Source organism: Nycticebus coucang, chromosome 11, assembly GCF_027406575.1.
Source record: "Nycticebus coucang isolate mNycCou1 chromosome 11, mNycCou1.pri, whole genome shotgun sequence".
NCBI classification, from domain to species: domain Eukaryota; kingdom Metazoa; phylum Chordata; class Mammalia; order Primates; family Lorisidae; genus Nycticebus; species Nycticebus coucang.
In genome coordinates, this window is record NC_069790.1 from 35,498,758 (window position 1) to 35,519,660 (window position 20,903).

The window sequence follows — 20,903 nt, forward strand, 5'->3', positions numbered from 1 at the left end:
TCCAAAACCCACTCTAATTGAGGCGCTGGGATTTCTCACGTGAGACGTTGATTTGTAGTTTGAGCACGTGGCTCATTCAAAAAGCCGGACACTCGGAGCGGATTTTTTCCGCCCCCTGCGCCTTCTTCCCTCCTCCCCCCTCCCCTCCCTCCTGCCAGTCACCCTTCTGGGTTTTTTATGGGGAGGCGGCGCCTGCCTCTCGTAGTGTGATATTTTCACAGTCGGCTGGCCGATGCCAAAGAGGTTGGAGAGGAAGAGACAAAAAGTAGTTTTTTTCCCTCCTCCTCCTTTCTCTTGCTAAACCCGCCTCCTCCTCAGAGTTAGGAAGACTCGTTTTGATGCTTTTGGGTTATAGCTAGGCTTTCTTTCTTTCTTTTTTTATGTCTAGAAAAGGAAGAACAGGAGTCCTCGGATCTGATTTTTCACTCTTCGTTCTAGTACTTGGTCCTTACTGTGTTTGTGTATTTTAAAGGCTAGAAGACGAGGGGAACAAAACCCGCCTGGATCCGTCCATCTCTTTGGGTGGTTTTAATTTTTCTTTTTTCTCATTAATTTTTTTAAACAACCAGTCTGCACGATGAACAAACTGTATATCGGAAACCTCAGCGAGAACGCCGCCCCCTCGGACCTAGAAAGTATCTTCAAGGACGCCAAAATCCCAGTGTCGGGACCCTTCTTGGTGAAGACGGGCTACGCGTTCGTGGACTGCCCGGACGAGAGCTGGGCCCTCAAGGCCATCGAGGCGCTTTCAGGTGGGCCCTGGCCTGGCCCCGCTCCGGCTTTCGTCCCAACCCCGCGCCGCCGGCCGGGGCCCACCGGGGCGGCTCCGCCGCCCCAGGCCCGGCGCGGGCAGGGAGCGGGGGTGAGGCCCGAGCGCGCACACGCGTGGGGCCGGGGGCTTTCCTCAGCTTCGGCGCCCACTGGGTCCGAGGCCCCGTGCCCCGGCCGCGCTGTCAAGACTGCCGGGGCGCCGGCTCGGAGGGGCGCGGGGCTGGGGGAGGCGCGCTTCCCCGGCGCCCCACCCGGGCCCAGGCGCCTGCTTCGGGCCCCAGCACGCGGGGCCGAGCTTGAACGTCTGCTTGTTCTCCTTCCTTTCTGCTTTCCTCTGGTCGTTATTTACGGCTCTGGTTCCGCTGCCCTCCCCGCGGCCATGGAGAATGGAAAGTGGCCTCGACCCGGCTGCTGAGTGAGGCCGAGCGCTGGTGCCTAGCGCAGGCGGCCTCGCGCTTCCTCTCCACCCTGCGGGAGGGGAGCGAGTGCATCGGTTTCCCACATTTCACCTCTCCTGGTCCGACGAACGAAAAGGGGCAGGTGGGCTCGGGCAGCGGCTTGTCGCCTGGAAGAGGGTCGCCGCCACGGCGCTGGGCCCCGGCGCGGGGCTGCGGCCTCCGGGGTGGCTCCTCCGAGACGGAGGACCTTGCCTGGCGGGGCAGAACGCCCGAGGAGAAGGCTGCGCTGGGGTTTCTCTGGGGAGCCCCTTGCCTTTTGGCTGCCCCTGTCATCAACTCCGACCCGGTGCGGGAGCCTCGCCGTCCTTTGCTCCTGGTTCAGTCTGTGTTGATCTACACACACCTCTGGCCATTCACTCGTCCTTCGGCTCCCTGTTGTCCCTGGCCCTTTCCCGCCACTCCCTATCTTCCCCAACTCCACCGCCTAGTGTTCTCTGCCGGTCTGGGCTCAAGCAGAGAGAAGGGCCGGGGCGCCCTCTCCCCCGAGTTTGTCCTGTTAGGGGAGTGTCCAGGGAGATGAGAAGAGGGGCCGCGTCCCTCTGGTGGGCCTTAAGGAGTTGGGTGACCCTCCCCCGAGGTGGGCGGGAGAGGCCTGGGGACTAAAGTGTTAGTCAAGTAGTGGGCCCGCCAATTGATCCTTTTTCCCAACCATCTCTAAGTTAAAACCCCACCCCTAGTCGAGCGGGTCGGCTTCTCTAACGGCCTTGAGCCGCGTCCTGGCCTTGGGGGCCATCGGGGTCTCAGGAGGCCATTTGTGTCGCCACTTAGGCAGTGCTTGTCCTTAGGGTGGGGGGAGCCGCTGAACCAGGCCGACCTTCTCTTACTTATTGTGTGTCCGCAGGTAAAATAGAACTGCACGGGAAACCCATAGAAGTTGAGCACTCGGTCCCCAAAAGGCAAAGGTGAGCTTATTTATTCTGTTTTCACCGATTCTCTTCCCACTCGATTATTGGGAGGAAAGACTCAGCTGAAAACAACTTCTTGTCCTCCTTAGGCTTATTAGGCTGCTGTATGGCTTGGCGATTTTTCTTCCCTTCCTTTTAAGTTTGTGGCAGGGCTGTGTGTTGTTGATGCTGGGAATAGGGGGCAATTCTATGGCCCCCAGAGCTCGATTATTGTTGATTATCAAAAACTTTCAAGGAAGCTCACGGCTAAGTACTTTGTGCCAGTCAAATTGCATATAGAAATCGAAATCAAAAGTCTCAACGGGGAGACTTGGAGAGTCTTGCAGGACTTAAGGAGCAAGGGCAGATTTCCCCCACACCTGTAGGTACAGGGTAGCCGGAAGCGGCCGCGGACACGCGCGTGGCTGGCGCGCCTTTGGTTCTCTGTCCGGAGTTGGGAGGCCTTGGGCGCCTCTGAGAAGACAGGAATTTGCCTTTCCCCTGTTTCCTCGCCGGCGGGAATTGGAACACGTGAGTGAAAGCCTGGGCTTTTCTAGCCCAGAAATACCTTTTGGTCACTTCTAAGCTATATAGATTTCTGTAGTCCTGGCCTTTGTTTGGTCCTCTCCTTTTAGGGTATATTTTTGTTTGCAAGATTTGTGCTACTGAAGCAGGGGGATTTCTCTTCTCCGAGAGCATGTGTAGCGTGTCACTTTATAGAACGTTTGCAGACTGTTTTGGTCTCTTAAGTATTTTGGAGATATAGCCCCTCTCTCTAGAGCAGGCCAGATTCCGGTTCTGTAACTAACTGGAAAGGCGCTGTGCCCTCCCAGTGGCGCTGGGGTTGGCCTGAGCCTTTTCTCAGTTTGCGAGATTGGGTTAGGATTTCTGCCTGTCCCTCTCCCATCCCCCTATTCCCAACCTGAGCCGAACAATAAGCTCAAGTTAATTTAAACCAGGGCTGCGTGTATCTGGTTAGGTATTGATGAGAATGCCTGCTGGAGGGGTTTGCTGTGCCTTTTTCTGGTGCTGTGTAGGAGAGATGGCTACACAGTGATCTGTGTGCCTGTTTCTAGATTGAGTTCTCTCCTGGGTAAAGCATTTTCACAAATTTTGTTTAAAAACAAAATTTAAGAACGAGCTAGTTTGGATTTTTGTGTATTTCTCTTGTCCATATACTTAAATCTCATTAGGATAATTGAAAAGAGATTCAAGTGATTGAATATAATTCTAGTTAGGAATTTTGGTAGTGGTCAAATTATTTCGTATAGAATGCAATTCTATTTTAAAAGTTTCTGAAGTAATAGAACACATGTTGAAAAATACCTACATTGAGTTTAGTTTAGCAGGAATTAAAAAACGGAGGGAGAAGTCATAGCTCCTTTAAAAGTTTAAAGGCATAGTTTCGTTACCTAGGGAAAGAATGTGAGCACATTCTGGCAATTTTAATTGGTTTCATATTTGGCCGGTGTGTCTTAATTTTCTTAAAATGTTGAATAAAAAATAATGGTTGTTTGAAGGACTGGTATTTCACCATTTGAAAGTTTCCAAGTTTAAACATTAAATGTTTTGAGTTTTTCAGATGCAATTCATTGACCTACATGTAAACACAGGTTACTTTGCCTTACCCTCCTGCTTCTCCTTTCCAAGCTGGTGTGAATTTCTCCCAATGTGTAAGAAATTAAATTTAAAATATTACCTGATAACAATCGCCTGTTTTATTCTTAAAGGCTTTTACTCAGCCTAACAACATACTTAGTTACTTGTTATTTTATAATGAACAGGAGTTCCTCTTTAGGAAAGCACAAAGGTAAAATGTTACTGGTGGCAGCAAGTATTTATCAATGGAAGCTTTATTAACAATGTAGATTAAATTTTCAAGCTCATTTTCACTGGCATTAAAATGCTTTGGATTTTAAATGATATAGTACCATCTTACTGGCAAACAGAGGTGAGAACACTGGAGATAATTTTGTACTGATTTGATTAGAACATTCAGGTAAGTCTCTTGCTTGTGTTAAAATATCTTAAAGCAGAGCTTTTTTTGCCTGGGGAAATTACTGGAAATCTATATTAAAATTGTTTTAATTGAAACTTGGAGCTGTGATGCAGTTTTCTTTATCTGGACTGTTCCATCTGCATAGGCTCTGGGAGAGGGCAGAGAAGGCATCCTGGTGACCACATGCCCAGCAACTATGGGAGTATTAGGAGGTGGTGTCTGTGGGGGTTGCTACAATAGGGAGTTTAGTGCTGCAGCTTAATCCTTGACAAGTGAGTCTGCTGGACTTCAGGGTAGAGTTCTTTCTGCTTAGCAGTCATTTCATTCCATCCCGTTATCAGGCAGGCATCTGAGGCAGGCACACCCACATGTGCAGCAATGACCTTTATACCTGCTGTGCAGGGCATGCTGGGAACCTGGTGCTGGAGAATGCTATGGTAGCAGGCTGAGATGGATGAATGGGCTTGCAATAACTAAACTGGAGAGCAGGCCCAGGAGGCGATTGGCAAGCTGGTCTAGCTGTGGCTTTGAGTGAAGCTGGGTGGGGATCCTTTCAGGAAGGGGCATTGTTGAGTTTGGTTCAGACCTAGCTAAGCTTCTGATTACTGAAGTCTCCTGGGAATGTGGAAGGAATGTGGCTTTTCTGCATTCAGATACCCCTCAGTTGGGGGAAGACTAGCAGTACTTCACAGACCTCGAGGTCCCCTGCAGCTGGGATGGAGAGACGATTGCACTGGATATCTGTAATAGTGTACTTTCTATTTTAAATATCAAAGATAAAGCATATGAAGACTTGATGACTTTGAGGTATAGCAGCGGTTCTCAACCTGGGAACTGTATAAGGGCCGCAGCATTAGGAAGGTTGAGAGCCACTGAAGTATAGGTTTAACATTTTCCCCCTTGGGGTTAAGTGTGGGTGTGAACATAGTTACACTTTGACGACTTAGGTGGGTTTGGTTGGAAGAGCTGCTGGTATCTTGTTTGGGGCCTTGTTTGTGCCCCTATGTGATTATGTAAATAGTATTGATGTCCTTTTTTTGTCATGGGCTGTTGGGCATGGGAGAAGGAACAGAAAAGTTGCTCACCATAGGGAACTAAGAGGATGGTGATTTTAGTGCAATTTCCCTGACTTTTTTGAATTACGGAAATAACTTTATATTTTTTATTGCATAACTATATATATATATTTGAGACAGTCTCCATCACCCTGGGTAGAGTGCTATGACATCATAGCTCACAGCAATCTTAGGCTCCAATTCTCTTGCCTCATCCTCTCAAGTAGCTGGGATTACAGGTGCCTTGCCATGATGCTCAGCTAGTTTTCCTATTTCTAGTAGAGATGGGGGTCTTGCTCTTTCTCAGGCTGGTCTTGAACTCCTGAGCTCAGGCAATCCACCCGCCTCAGCCTCCAAGAGTGCTAGGATTACAGGTGGGATTACGCTGTGCCTGGCCCTGCTTAACCATTTTTTATTAAACTTCCTCATGATTTACCTGTTAGCATTAATTAGGATTAAATGTAACTGATGTCCTTCTTTTTTGTTTCCTTAAAAATATAAGCTCAGTGTGGTGGTGCTTGCCTATAATGCCAGCTTCTCAGAAGGTTATGCTTGAGCCCAGGAGTTTGAGGCTGCAGTGAGCTATGATCAGGTCACTCACTGTGCTCCAGGCAGGCCAGCAAAGGAAGACCTTGTCTCTAAAATAAGTGAACAGCTTAGTTCCATGTTGGAATCTTGTATTTAACATGTAAACTGGATATAGTATTAGAAAAGTCATGAGTTTTAAATATATCATACTTTCAGTGGCTACATAAAATCTAGTGCTGCACAGTGTAAAATCTAATAGCTGTTATAGAATAGTATCATGCCATGAGCCTGTTCACTAAAGCATGTGATCCCACATAGTGAGACTGACTTCAGAGTCTTAGACAAAAAGAGCTGTTTTTAATTTGGAACATTTAAACACAGGATGGACACAGGTATGAATAGGGATGCTACCCCTTATCAGTGTGGTACTGGTGAATCTTGTGAATTGGGGAAGTTTCTCACACATGCAGGGACTTGAGGTTCTGAGTGTTAGGAAACTTTATTGGTTGGTAAAAGATTATAAGAAGGGTTGTCTTCTTGGAGTGCTCAGTTTAAGGTCAATGTGTGAGACCGCTTCAGTGGTTGTAGCTGGAGAGATTTTTTTTTTTTTCTTGGCCTCATATTTTCTCAAAACAGTTTGAAAGATCTCTTTGGTTTTAACACAGTGTTAAAAAAATGAATGTTAAGTAGCTTCTACTGTGTGGATGTCCACAGTAATTCAGAGGAAGATGTTATGGGAACATGACATGTGCCTGGAGCCAGGGGGGATTGGGATCTTGGCTTCTGTTTCTGGCGTTCCTTTTGCTTTGTGTGATCACTTACATTCTCTGTTCCAGGCTAAATGCCATTATAAGTAAACTACAAGTGGCATATATTTTGTTCTGATATTTTTACCATTCTGCTTGGAATAAACTGGTGATTAGTTAAGGGTTCAAAATATTTTTGAATTACAGAGATGGGGTTTTCCTTGTAAGAAACTTGACTTGAATTTTCTGTAGTGCAGCAGATCTACTGCTTTGGCCTGTGTACCTCTCTCAGCAAGAAGGAAATGATCTTTGCTGTGCTCTGAAACCCTTTCGTGTCCCCTGCTTCAGTTAATGTGTTGTAAGATTAAAATTTTGTATTACAGTGAAGCTGTTGAACCACCTTAGTATATTTGAAATGACTTCGTTGTAATTGTCTTTAGCAGTATGCAGGCAGTAACTTTTCTAGCAGTAACTAATTTTTGAAAGGTATGAATTATCCATTCAATAACTTTGGCAGTTGGTTTGGTCTGGGAGGAAGGAAAGACGAGATGGTGAGCTGTGCTATTCTTAGCTGAGTTTCCTTTATTGTCTGTTGCCTCTGATTCAAGCTTTCAGAGTCATAAGACAGGAGGTGGCAGTGTGGGAGCAATGTCCAAGGGGTAGGATTGGCATTCTTAGTTAGGATGTTGCTCCATAATCTGATGTTGCAAATTGGCATGCACCGCCAGGATTTTGCTTGAAGGATGGTGGCAAGCAGTTTTGAGTGCTCTGTTAAAATTGAGGGTGTAATTTATCATGGTCTGAAATTGCTATTTGGCAAGTGTTCAGTACTGGTAAATAAACACAGTTATAAATATTGATATAATATGTGAATTTTATTGCCCTGAAGGGGAATATGTAGTATATAAACTGTACACATTTTAGGGAATTATCCCGAGACTATTTAACTTGATTAGAAAATAGTTTGAAATTATTGTAGAAGTACTCTTTGAAGAACTTAGTAGAAATATAAGCTGAAAAAGGTGTAAATACTTTGTATATCTGTCATTATTACTTAGTTGTTTGGGGAGTTGATCCTGTTGTGATCATGGTATTTCAGTTACCCGCTGCTGCCTAACAAACCACCCCAGATCTACAAGTCCTTCTTAATGAATCCTATGGGTCTGATAGGAGGTTGGTTCTGTTCCACGTGGTGTCATTTGGGTTATTTACTAAGCTAGGCTAACAGGACCAATGGGGCTTCACTCTTAAAACCGATCTCTTGGTGGTGGTTCTTATGACCTTTCTTCACATAGTATCTTATCATTCAAAAGTAGCCTGAGTTTTTTTTTTTTTTTTTTTTTTTTTTTTTTTTTTTTACAGTTTTTGGCCCGGGCTGGGTTTGAACCCTTCACCTTCTGGTATATGGGGCCGGCGCCCTACTCCTTTGAGCCACAGGTGCCGCCTGCCTGAGCTTTTTCATAGCACAGTGACTGACTATACCAAGTAAGAGTGGAAGCTGCCTGTCCCCTTAAAGGCTAGACTCAGAATTGGCCCATTGTTAGTTCTGTCCTAGTTGATTGGTCAAGGCAAGTCATTAGGCGAGCCTAGATTCAAGGGGAATATGGAGATAGACCATCTCTGGATGGTAGAGTGACATGCAGGTACCCAGACGGAGGACTTGATGGCTCTGTAGATTATCTTCCACCAATTGGAGGAGGAAAGGAGTAGTGGCTTAAAAATGCTTTGAACAGAGTATATCTGAAAATTGCATTTAGTATCAGAAAGGGAGAGCTAGCCTTGGTTGTAATATCCTATAAGAGCTTTGCAGATAACAAGTAATGGCTGTTCTCTATATAGCCATGAGGAATAACCAGCAGGATTTGTTGATGGATTTAGATAAGTAGTATGAGAAGAGTCAGGAATGACAAGTTTTTTTGGCTAAAACAATCAAGTGGATGTTGGTGCCATTTATCGAAATGGAGAGTATTGGGGAGGAACAGATTCTTGGGTGGAAATTTGGAGCTTTGCTTTTGGTGTATCATGTTTCTGATACTTACTAGAAATGTAAATGAATAGGCAGTTGGGGATATCAATCTGGAGCTTAAGGGAAAATGGGACATAAAGGTGAAAATTAGGGGCTTCCTTAGTTTGTAGTGACTGTCTGTGTAGTCAGCCACTGGGGTGGTTTGAAACTGTGAAATTGGGCAAGATCACAAAGCAATGGAACCTAGGCCTCTGGGAGAAAGGAGAGACCAGCTAAGGAGGGTGAGAGGAGATAAGGGAGAAGAACACAAGCAGAGTGAGCTGTCTGTGGAAGGTAAGTGAAGAAAGCCTATGGAGAAGGAGGGTGTAATCAGCTATGTGGAAGACCACTGAGAGCTGCTGATTCAGACGGATGGATGATTGAGTGGGGATGGGATTGAATCTCAGCCTTCTGGCCCTCCTATAAATAGATGGAGAATGTTTTACAATTTTTGGAGCAACCTGGAATACCCCCCTTCCTTTCAGAATTCATTTTTAAGGATCTTGATTAATTTTATTTTCTAGAAACATTGGAGTGTATCTCTTAGAAGATGGAAGAGTCTTCTCTAACTTTAATAGATACTCTTGCACAATGGACAAGACTTGTTTGTGATATCTCATAAAAACTGACTTATTCTTGGAGCTTTTTTTTTTTTTGGCAGAGTTTCATTATGTCACCCTTGGTAGAGTGCCAAGGTGTCATAGCTCACAACAACATTAAACTCTTGGGCTCAAGCGATCCTCTTGCCTCAGCCTCCTGAGTAGCTGGGACGATAGACACCTGCCACAATGCCCAGCAATTTTTTAGAGACGGAGTCTCAACTATTGCTCTGGCTGGTCTCAAACCAGTGAGCTCAAGCAGTCTGCTCACCTTGATCTCCCACAGTGCTAGAATTATAGGCATGAGCCTGGCCTTAGATTTTAGCATTTCTGATAACTAGGATCGCACTTTTATATTATAGACAACTCATTCTGCTTTTTTATTAAGATATATTTGGGGGCGGCGCCTGTGGCTCAGTCAGTAAGGCGCCGACCCCATATACCGAGGGTGGCAGGTTCAAACCCGGCCCCGGCCAAACTGCAACCAAAAAATAGCCGGGCGTTGTGGCGGGTGCCTGTAGTCCCAGCTACTCGGGAGGCTGAGGCAAGAGAATCGCCTTAAGCCCAAGAGTTGGAGGTTGCTGTGAGCTGTGTGAGGCCACGGCACTCTACCGAGGGCCATAAAGTGAGACTCTGTCTCTACAAAAAAAAAAAAAGATATATTTGGGAAATTCTCTGAAGCTGCCGTGTAGACCAAGATCAGTGCTTCTGTCTGGTGGTCTAAATGCTTGATTTAACAAGCAGAGATTGAAACTATTGGCTAAATGTTTATGGATATCATGGGCTGGGTTTAAAATACTTTAATCATTTTATCTTAGGATGCTAGTGTAAATTGAGCATTTCATTTTATTCACCAAACTTTTTTTTTTTTTCCTGAGATGGTCTCATTTTGTCACCCTGGGAAGAGTGCTTGTGGCGTCATGGCTCACAGCAACTTCAAACTCTTGGGCTTGAGCAATCTTCTTACCTCAGCTTCCCTAGTAGCTGGGATTACAGGCGCCAGACACAATGCCTGGATATTTTTAGAGATGGGGTCTTGCTCTTCCTTGGGTTGGTCTTGAACTCCTGAGCACAAACAATGTATACCCGCATTGGCCTCCCAGAGTGCTGGGATTACAGGTATGAGCCACCACACTCAGCCCTTATTCACAGAACTTTTGCTACAAGAAATCTTTGGGGGCAGTGCCTGTGGCTCAGAGAGGTAGGGCACTGGCCCCATGTGCCAGAGGTGGCGGGTTCAGGCCCAGCCCTGGCCAAAAGCTGCAAAGAAAAAAAAGAAATCTTTGGGAAGTACCTAAATTCTCTCATTTTTGCATATTTAAAAATCTGGTCTTTGATAAAGTAGCATCCTGTATTCAGTCACAATAATTGTCAAAACCAGGTGATATGTTAGGTAGAGGATTTGGTCTGAATAATTCCTTTCAATACTTTTTTCTGTCTGTGAAGGACCTTTGGTCAATAGAGTACTAATTTCAAACGTTTAAAAACCTATTTTTGGAAAGGAAAACTAATAAAATGAGATAACCCAATAGATTGTTTTTTTTTGGCATTTTTTGGCTGGGCCTGGGTTTGAACCTGCCACCTCCAGCATATGGGGCTGGCGCCCTACTCTGAGCCACAGGCACTGCCAACCCAATAGATTCTGAAGTGGTTTTGGGTGCTTTACCAAAGTTTTATCCATAAGGCCCTGAGTGAAGGACCTGGCTGAGACCCTCAGTCAGTGGAGCCCATTTTCTGGGTGTTACCCTGCCTGCCTTAATTCCTGCCTCTACGTCGTGCAAATCCTCAAAGTACAGGACAACCCCATTGTGTTTGCAGTGGCAAGTCCGAACAGAAATGTCTTATTTCTTGCCTTCTCTAAGTACAGTAATCTTGTTTGGCTTCTTTGAAGGATTGACTTTTTTTGTTTTTTTTCTCCCATGCTTTCCTTTAGGAAAAAGACAGGAACACAGGTAGTCTGGAATACAGTGCTTGTTATAAAATAAAAACATTTGGACATCCTGATTTAAGCAGAAAATGAGACTTTTTTGCCTTAATACATATTTTTAGCAGCTTCATCCTCATATAAATGAGGGGAAGTAGAAAGGGCCTACCTAGGAAGATAGAAGGTGGGAGGGAGGGCGTGGAGAGGTAGATGTTACAATTTTGACTCTCCAGGGTGATTGTAACTTGTTGGGGTGTGTTTTAGATTGCAAAAGAGGTAGAGGTATCCATTTGTCCTAGCTTGTTACTCATTTTGGTAGGACCCTGGCTTACAGAAGAAAGTGTTTTTAACTTGGGATATTACTAAGGATCAGGGGAGTAGGAGGGAGGAATTGTGCTGAAACCTCTTTGTTAGGAGCTCTGTTGCTTAACTCAAGTGTCCATGTTGAACTGAATGGTTATAGTCAGAAGGTTAGGATATGAAGTCTTAGATCAGGGTTTGATTCTCGGCTGCTCTTACTAAATGCATGATGTAGTTTGAAGGTAAGGAAATTAGATCTTGGGGAGGTTAAATTCTGTAAGATAATGTATGTAAAACATCAGTGCAGTATCACCAGTGGTCTTTCCAGTGGTAGCTGTTGTAGTTTTCTCCTTGAGCTTCAGATGTGAAAGCTGGATGGATGTAGATTAGATTTGGTGGTGATAACAGAAATATGGAAGGTCTTTGTTCTGCTTTGGGATGTGGACTCATGTAAGTAGAAACCTGTGGATGGGGTGTTCTTTTTTTTTTTTTTCTTTTTTTTCCCTCCATAATGAGCATATATAATCTTTTCCCTTAAGGAAAAGAGCACACTGGAGCATATAAATATTAAGTAGATAATTTTTACACACATGTACATTCAAATTAATTTAAAACATATAAAGCAAAATATGAAAAATAGTTGCTTTTCAATTCTTACTATCTCCATGTACTTCCCAGGGCTTACCACTAGTTACTTTGTTATATTATCTTCCAGGAGTTCTTTTATGCACGTTTCCAAACATTTTTTTAATCCAATCATATTGTTTATAATTTTTGCTTTTTCTAAATTTATCCTAAAGAATCTTATGTGTAGGTACAAACATTTCTCTTTTGTAACTGACAGCTTTGTTGTTCAGCATGGCCATGTGATAATTTAACCATCCTTTCCATAGTGATTTTAGTCAAGCATATTTATGTATATGTCATCAGATCCTGGACTGGGAATTTTTATAATGTAAATTCTTAAATTCTGAATTGCAATCTCAGAAAGTATACATATTTAAATTTGGAAGTACTCTTAAAAAATGCACTACATTTTTTATGTTGACATGGTTAGTCATAATTGATAACAAAGAGCACATGAAGTGTACTGTGAGACTGTTTGGTTAAGAAATTGGCCGGGGCTCTGCACTGGTAGCACATTGGTTACTGTGCCAGCCACAAATGCTGAGGCTGGCAGGTTCGAACCCAGCTCAGGCCAGCTAAGCAACAATGACAACTGCAACAGAAAAATAGCTGGGCATATGGCGGGCGCCTGTAGTCCCAGCTACTTGGGAGGCTGAGGCAAGAGAATCGCTTAAGCCCAAGAGTTTGAGGTTGCTGTGAGCTCTGACGCCACCACATTCTACTGAGAGTGACAAAGTGAGACTCTGTCTCAAAAAAAAAAAAAAAAAAAAAGTCTCTTTAAGCATGGAGAACTAGAAACTAATTCTAGAAACAGACTTACTCTTCTGCCATAGATGTTGTATAATTCTCGTCTTTGGTTTCATTTGTGCCTTTTGTATATAAAAATTAAGTAAAAAGCTATAAAACTTAGGTTCTGGTTTTTTGTTTTGAGTCAGGGTCTCTATTGCCTGGATTACAGTGCAGTGGCATTATCATAGCTTGCTGAAGCCTTGAACTCCTGGGTTCAAGTGATTCTCCCTCAATCTCCTGAGTAGGAATATAGGTATATGCCACCTGATTGTTAATTTTTCTATTTTTTTTTTTTTTTTTTTGTGTGTGTGTGTGTATGGAGATGGGGTCTTGCTCTTGTCCAGTATGGTTTAGAACTCTTGGCCTCAAGTGATCCTCTTACCTCAACCTCCTGAAGTGCTGAGATTATAGGTGTGAGCCACCCCACCTGGATAGTTCTGATAATTTTACACCTCAAATACCTAGGACTTATGCTCTCCCATAGTTTCTTTTTTCCTCCTCCTCCTCTCTCCCTTCCTTCCTTCTCTCCTCCTTCCTTCCTTCTCTTCCTCCTCCTGCTCCTTCGCCTCCCTCCCCCCCTTACCCTCCCCTCGTTGCCCTCCCCTCCCCTCCTTGCCCTCCTCTCCCCTTTCTCCTCTCCTCCTTGCCCCCTCCCTCCCCTCCCCTCCTTTTTTGTGAAGATACAGAGGCTAGGTTAGAGTGCTGGGGCATCATCATAACTCACAGCAACCTCAAACTTCTGGGCTCAAGTGATCCTCCTGACTCAGTCACGGAAGTAGCTGGGACTATAGGCACCTGTTGCAACACTAAGCTAATTTTTCTATTTTTAGTAGAGATGGAGGTCTCACTCTTGCTCAGACTGGTCTTGAATGCCTGAACTCAAGGGATCTACCTGCCTCGTCTTCCCAGAGCCCTAGGATTATAGGTGTGAGCCACTGTAACCACTTCACAATAGTTTCTTGTGGAAATTTTACAAAAATCAACACTTTGAGAAGAAATTTAAGAATTAGCTTCCACTCAGCGGCTAGGGTGCCAGCCACATACACTGGAGCTGGCGGGTTTGAATCCAGCCTAGGCCAACTGTAATCACAACATAGCTGGGTGTTGTGGCAGGTGCCTGTGATCCCAAGGGATCCCTTGGGAGGCTGAGGCAAGGGACTCACTTAAGCCCAAGTGTTTGAGGTTGCTGTGATCTGTGATGCCAGGATGACATAGTGAGACTGTCTCTCAAAAAAAAAAAAAAAATCTGCTTCAAAATGAAGGTGGTGCTCTATTTACCATCTTATCTGGGCAGATAATGAACTTAGTTAAGAGAATCTGTGGGAGTGGTAAAACTGTTTAAGAAGGGATTGATCCCCAGTGATACCCAAATGTCTTTTTTTTTTTTTTTAAAGTCATCTGGTTTTGCAAAAATGGAGAAGCTCTTGCTTTTTCTTTGGGGAGTTCTATGTGGTTGAAGTTTTTAGTTTCCACATTTACCTATTTCTTTATTTTTTGAGTTGTATGAATTTATAGTTTAACCAGCATAGATTGAGCACCCGTGTGCATGGTTTATTCTATGCTAGGTTTTAGGGGCAAGAAAAAATAAGTCCCTCATCCTGAAGAAAAGAATATGGAGTATAATGGTTTTCACTTTATTCTATCCAAATCTTTGGGTGATGTTATCTTTCTTTTTTCTTTTGTTTTTTGAGATGGAATCTCACTATGTTGCCCTCTGTAGGAGTGCCATGGTGTCACAGCTCATAGCAACTTCAAACTCCTGGGCTTAAGTGATTCTCTTGCTTCAGCCTCCCAAGTATCTGGGACTACAGGTGCCTGCCACAATGCCCAGTTATTTTTTGCCCTGGGTGGATGGTGTCCATAGCTCAGTCTGCTACGGGCACTGCCCACCCAGCTATTTTTAGAGATGAGGTCTTGCTGTGGCTCAGGCTGGTCTCAAACTTCTGAGCTCATGGAGTTTGCCCAACTCGGCCTCCCAGAGTGCTAGTATTACAGGCATGAGCCACTGCACCCAGCCTCATCTTTATTTTCAATAGTAATAGTGGCTTGCTATGGCAATGACCTAAATTAAGGTGGGTTAAAATCTCTGCAAGTAAAGAGATGTTGTAAATATGTCCCATGATGTATGTGGGATGCCCCAGAACCACAGAGGAGGGGCAGCAGGCTTAGTCTGGGTGTTGACACAGCCAGCCAGGGATAGATGAGAGGGATGTGAAGACAAGCAGAGGCTACTGTGTGCAGTGAGGCTGGAAGAGGCAGAAGGGACAGGTGGAGCCAGGGCACATGAATGTGAAACATCCTGGTGTGTGTGTTGGGGGGAATGACAGGCTGTTTGAGATTAAAGAGGCTCAGGTGTGGTGCAGGGTGGTGTATAGCCTGGTATTTGATTTTTATTAACGACATCATGCACACAGGTGACTGTGTGACTGCATGATTTTTTTTTTTTTTTAGACAGAGTTTTGCTTTGTCACCTTCAGTAGAGTGCTATGGCGTCACAGCTCACAGCAACCTCAACCTCTTGGGCTTATGCGATTCTCTTGCCTCAGCCTCCCAAGTAGCTGGGACTACAGTTGCTTGCCACAACCAACGTCTATCTGTTTTTAGAGATGAGGTCTTGCTCTGACTCAGGCTGAATCTGTGAGCTAAGGCAGTCTACCCACCTGAGCCTCCCAGAGTGCTAGGATACAGGCGTAAGCCACTGCACCTGGCTTACTGCATTATTTTCATGTGTTTAACATTAGGGACTCAATCAGTTAATGCCATTTAGTGGATGTTTATTTGGGATTATCACGGGAGCCTTGAGGCCTGGGTTAATTTTAGGAGCTTCTTACCAGAGAGGAAGTTTTTTTTGCTTCTTTAGTGCTTCATGGGAATGGCTATGTGCCCAAACGTCCCATGGAATTCAGAGCTGTTTTTAGGGTACCCTCTGATAGGTTATTAGGGTAAATTGTGGTATAGGACTAGGAATCCTGTAATAAGGTTGGCTGAGCTCCTTGATGGCAAGATAGTCCTCAATAATGCTGATTAATGCTCCTGGTATTTGATTTTTATTAACGGCATCCCAAATGATGTAATGAGCCTCTGGATAAAATTGTGATAGGCACTTTTATGTTCAAATACTTTTTCATGGGGAGATGGGCAGGGTCTCATTCTGTCTCCCAGGCTAGAGTGCAGTAGCATCGTCATAGCTCACTGCAGCTTCAAACTCCTTCCTGGTCCCAAGAGAGCCTCCTGGCTCAACCTCCTAAGTAGCTGGGAATATAGGTGCTTACCACCATGCTCTGCTGATTTTGAGAACTTTTTGTAAAAGTGGAGGTCTGGCAATTTGCTATTGCCCAGGCCGGTCCTCTCACCTCGGCCTCCCAAAATGCTAGCCTGTGAGCCATTATGACTAGCCTGTGAACATGCAATTAACTGAAGTTGGTACAGCACCATTGTAGGGAGGGAATTCTGCTTGGAGCCACACAGACCTCAACTATCTTTGCTTAGTCTGTGATCTTAGCCAGACTGATTAAATTCTGAGTGTTTTAGTTTTTTAAATCTGTAAATAGTGATAATAAAATTTATTGCACAGGGTTGTTGGAATTTTTTTTTTTTTGAGACAAAGTCTCAAGCTGTTGCCCTGGCTCGAGTGCTATGATGAGCTCACAGCAATCTCAAACTCTTGGGCTAAAGCGATTCTCTTGCCTCAGCCTCCCAAGTAGTTGGGACTACAGGCGCCTGCCACAACTCTTGGCTTTTTTTTTTTTTTTTTTTTTTTGCAGTTGTCATTGTTTCAGCTGGCCCAGGCCGGTTCAAACCCACCAGCCCGGTTCAAACCCACCACCCTACGCACTGAGTTTGGGTGCCGCCGACTTTGTCTCCTCTTGAGAAAATACCTCCCAGATAGTCAAGCTTAGATAACCAGTTTGCCTGTAGTTCCTTCTGGTATAAATGATGCTTCATGAAGAAAGTGGATCATCTTGCAGCTCAAACAAGTTGCACAGTACTCTTTCTCCAGAAAACTTTCATAGGTAGCAGAAGTCTTTATTCATAATTCCCTTTTCTTCACATAGATGCTTGTGCCTATAATCCTACCACTCTGGGAGGCTGAGATGGGTAGATTGCTTGAGCTCAGGAGTTTAAGACCAGCTTGAGCAAAAGCAAGACCCCATCTCTACTAAAAATAGAAAAACTAGCCATGTGTAGTGGCAGGAGCCTGTAGTCCCAGCTACTTGGGAGGCTGAGGCAAGAGAATTGCTTGAGCCCAGGAATTGGAGGTTGCTGTGAACTGTGACAGCACAGCCCTTTACCCAGGGCAACAGAGTGAAATTGTGTCTTAAAAAAAAAAAATAAATAAATAAAGGAGGGTGGTGCCTGTGGCTCAAGGAGTAGGGCGCCTGTCCCATATGCCGGAGGTGGCCAGTTCAAACCCAGCCCCGGCCAAAAACCACACACACACAAAAAAAAAGATACTCAAAGGTGAGATTTAATGAAATTTAATAATTTTTACTGCTCATCAAGGATGTTTAAATCAAAATTTGCATAATTCTTTACTGCAAGTGAATTCATGTTAAGGCCAGCAATTTTACCTACTATTGTTTTTTGTGCCATCGGTACAAAACACAGAGAAAAAGGCAAAAAACATCTTTGTATTATAAACTGTTTTGACTTATTGGACCCCCTGAAAGTGTCTCAGGGATCTCCAAGGGTTCCTACACTATACTTTGAGAATCGGCGCTCTAAATTAAGGGATGGTTTGAAAGTTTTGGATCAGGTATTCTTCAAGAATATATCTTCACATCATAAAAAGAGCAAGTGAGGATTTTGTGCAGTCCATGGCATGGAAGCTTTGATAGTGAATTTTATATAAGTCAGTTTGTATTAAAAAGCAGATTTAGGGGTGGTGTTTGTGGTGCCCTGTGAGTAGGGCGCTGGCCCCATATACCAAGGGTGGCGGGTTTGAACCTAGTTCCGACCAAACTGCAACAAAGAAATGGCGGGGTGTTGTGGTGGGCACCTGTAGTCCCAGCTACTTGGGAGACTGAGGCAGGAGAATCGCCTAAGCCCAAGACCTGGAGGTTGCTATGAACTGTGACGCCATAGCACTCTACTGAGGGCAACAAAGTGAGATTCTGTCTCTTAAAAAAAAAAAAAGCAAAAGGGAAAAACGTAAAACTCTAAACACAGAAGAAAAATCTAGCTGCATTAAAGGTAAAATATTTAGATTCAACAGTTAAGAAGTGATGAAAACAAATGCACCTAAGCAAAATAACATGTATTTGGACATTTGGGCACCCACAATCAGGCTTTAAGTTCCTCAAACCAAAGGAAACCCCACATGTTGACAGGGGTCATGCCTAAAGAAATGAACAGCATTCAGTACCTTTTGTCGTTCCTAAAACATTAAAGAAGTCCAATTAGGATCTCAAGGCACAACCAGAGTTCCTTTTGACAGTCTGGATGTTTTAAGGCTGAAAGCTTGTGGTAACTCATTGTATTTGTAATGTTGATCAGCCTCTGACATGTTTCAGCCAATTTTCTTTGCCCCAAGTTAGAAACAAAACTAGTTTTTTTTTTTTTGTTTGTTTTTTTGCAGCTTTTGGCTGGGGCTGGGTTTGAACCCGCCACCTCTGGCATATGGGGCCGGTGCCCTACTCCTTTGAGCCACAGGCACCGCCAAAATTAGTTATTTTCTAAATCTAACTATCAATGGTTAAGTACTTTTCTTGGACAGTGATTTATTTTTTTCTTTCAAGAATTATAATACAACAATAAGCTTTCATGGTATTTTATGACATGTTTCCCATTCAGTATATATTTTTTCTGGTTGAGAAATCTTGGTAACTTGCTGTTATGTTTCTTTTTCAAATGCTTCTGTTTTGCTGATCTTAGATTTTAGCAGTTTTTAGATGATTCATTCAGTAAATTTTTGAGTGCCAAATGCCAGGTACTGTTTCAGGTGACGGGGAGACACTGAACAAAAGACAGTTCTGCTCTCCTGAAGCTCATGATCAGATAAAGGACATTAGTGGGACATTTGGCAGCCACTGGGCACGTGTTACTATCAAGCAATTGAAATGTGGTTAGTCCAGATGACGTGGTATAAGTATAAAATACATTGAAATTTTATGACTTAGTTCAAAAGAATATAAAGTATCTAAAAATTTTTATGTTTTATCTATTTTTATTTTTTAAATTTTGGATTGATATGAGGGCATAAACAATTAGGTTACATTGTTTGCATTGGTTACGTAAAGTCCAGGTTGTAGTTGAGCCCTTCACCCAGGAGGTGTGCCGTTTACCCTACATTGTGCCCATTAGCTGAGAGCACACCAATTCCCCTCTCACCTCTACCCTTCTTACCACTTGAATTTAATTGTGTTTTTCTCTTGTGTGGGCTTGTGGTTGTTCATCTACTGGTTTCATATTGGTAGTGAGTACACTGGATACCATTCCATTCTTATGATACTTTACTAAGGAGACTGTTCTAGCTCCATCCAGGTTAATACAGAAGATGTACAATTTACATCTTTTTTTTATGGTTGAATAGTATCACATATACATATAACAGTTTATTAATCCATGGGTTGATGGGTGCTTGGCTTGTTTCCACATCTTTGTGATTATAAACTGCAACAAACATTCTAGTGCAAATGTCCTTAAGGCAAAATGATCGTTTTTCTTCTGGGTAGATAAAAAATAGGGAACAATTCATGAATGTGTGTCATCCTTGTGCAGGGGCCATCCTAATCTTCTCGGTATTGTTCCAATTTAGTATATGTGCTGCTGAGTGAGTACGGTTTATTTTTGAGACAGTCTCACTCTGTTGCCCTGGGTGTAGAGTGCTGTGGCAGCATCATAGCTCACAACAACTTCAAACTCCTAGGCTCAAGAGATCCTTTTGCCTCAGCTTCCCAAGTAGCTGGGACTACGGGTACCCACCACAACACCTGGCTATTTTTTCTATTTTTACAGGGGTGAGCCACCACAAGGGGCCATGAAAAGGGTTTCAGGAAGGGACTTTTTTTTTCCTTAGTCTCACTCTGTCTCCCTGGGTAGAATGCCATGGTGTCATGGGTCACACAGCCTCAAACTCCTGGGCTTGAGTAATCTTCTAGCCTCAGACTCCTGAGTTCCTGAGTAGCTTGGAGTATAGATGTGTGCCACTATCCATAGGTAGTTTTTCTATTTTTAGTAGAGAAGTTCCTTCACTCTTGCTCAGGTTGGTCTCAAGCTCCTGAGTTCAAGCAATCCACTGTTCTTGGCCTCCCAGAGTGCTCAGATTACAGGCATGAATTATCACGCCCAGCTAAAGGGACAGTTTTGATCAGATTTGTCTTTAAAAGGTAAGTCTCTGGCTCCTCTGAGAATAGACCACAGGGCAGGGGAGAGGTGGCATTAGTGAGACCAGGCAGGAGATAGTTACAGTTATCCAAGCTAGAGATGTTGGTGGCTGGGACCCCAGGGTTGTCATGGTGGTGGTGCTTGTGAAGAGTGGTTAGAATCTTTAATAGCAAGATGGAGAGAGGGTCTTGATGTAGTGGGTGAGAGAGGAGCCAAGGATCAACCAAGTGTAAATGTGGGGTTTCCACTAACTGTGATAGGCAAGATTGTGCGAGCAGCATTATGAGGGGTTGGGGAAATGAACAGTGAGTTCACTTTGGCCAGGTAAGGTTGGAGGAGCCTGTTAGACCTGTAGAGATAAAAGTGAATAGATAGAAGGAAGAAAAGGAGAGATCCAGGGGAAGCCAGGGAGCTGAAGGGAAACCCCTGGGTGTCCTGACGGGTATAGTTTGGGTGGCATGGGGAGATGCTGAAAGCCCAGATGCTGTGTGGTTTTGAAAGAATGGAAAGATGGGTAGGGAGCAGAGACAGTAAGCCTGGACAGACTTTCAGGGAGGCTCCCTGTAAAGATATCACAGACTCACACCTATAAATCCTAGCACTCTGGGAGGCTGAGCTGGAAGGATCTCTTGACCTCAGGAATTTGAGACCATTGTCTCGTCTAAAAATAGAATAATTAGCCAGGCCTGGTGGTAAGGCCTCCTATATTCCTAGGGACTTGGGATTTTTAAGTAGGAGGATCACTTGAGCCCAAGAGTTTGAAGTTACTGTGAGCTATGATGATGCCATGGCACTCTAGCCTGGGCAAGAGAGAGACTCTGTCTCCAAAAACAAAAAAGGACATCACAGAAATAGGAAGGCAGTTGGAAGGGCTGGGGTTCAAGGGAGGGCT

General features: G+C 44.1%; 1 protein-coding gene and 1 non-coding gene across 2 annotated transcripts in view; one reads left to right on the forward strand and one right to left on the reverse strand.

The window, feature by feature from the left end:
* The first annotated feature begins 244 nt into the window (after nt 1-244).
* The window catches only part of IGF2BP3 (insulin like growth factor 2 mRNA binding protein 3), a 152,002-nt gene continuing 131,343 nt past the window's right edge, over nt 245-20,903 (forward strand). The window contains exons 1-2 of the mRNA XM_053553624.1: nt 245-752; nt 2,071-2,131. Of these exons, the coding sequence (XP_053409599.1) occupies nt 578-752; nt 2,071-2,131 (236 nt within the window). The 5' untranslated portion in view covers nt 245-577. The remainder of the gene's footprint in view (nt 753-2,070; nt 2,132-20,903) is intronic.
* Nucleotides 19,363-19,465, reverse strand: LOC128560540 (U6 spliceosomal RNA). The gene has a single exon (XR_008373037.1). It is a non-coding gene; the product is annotated as a U6 spliceosomal RNA (small nuclear RNA).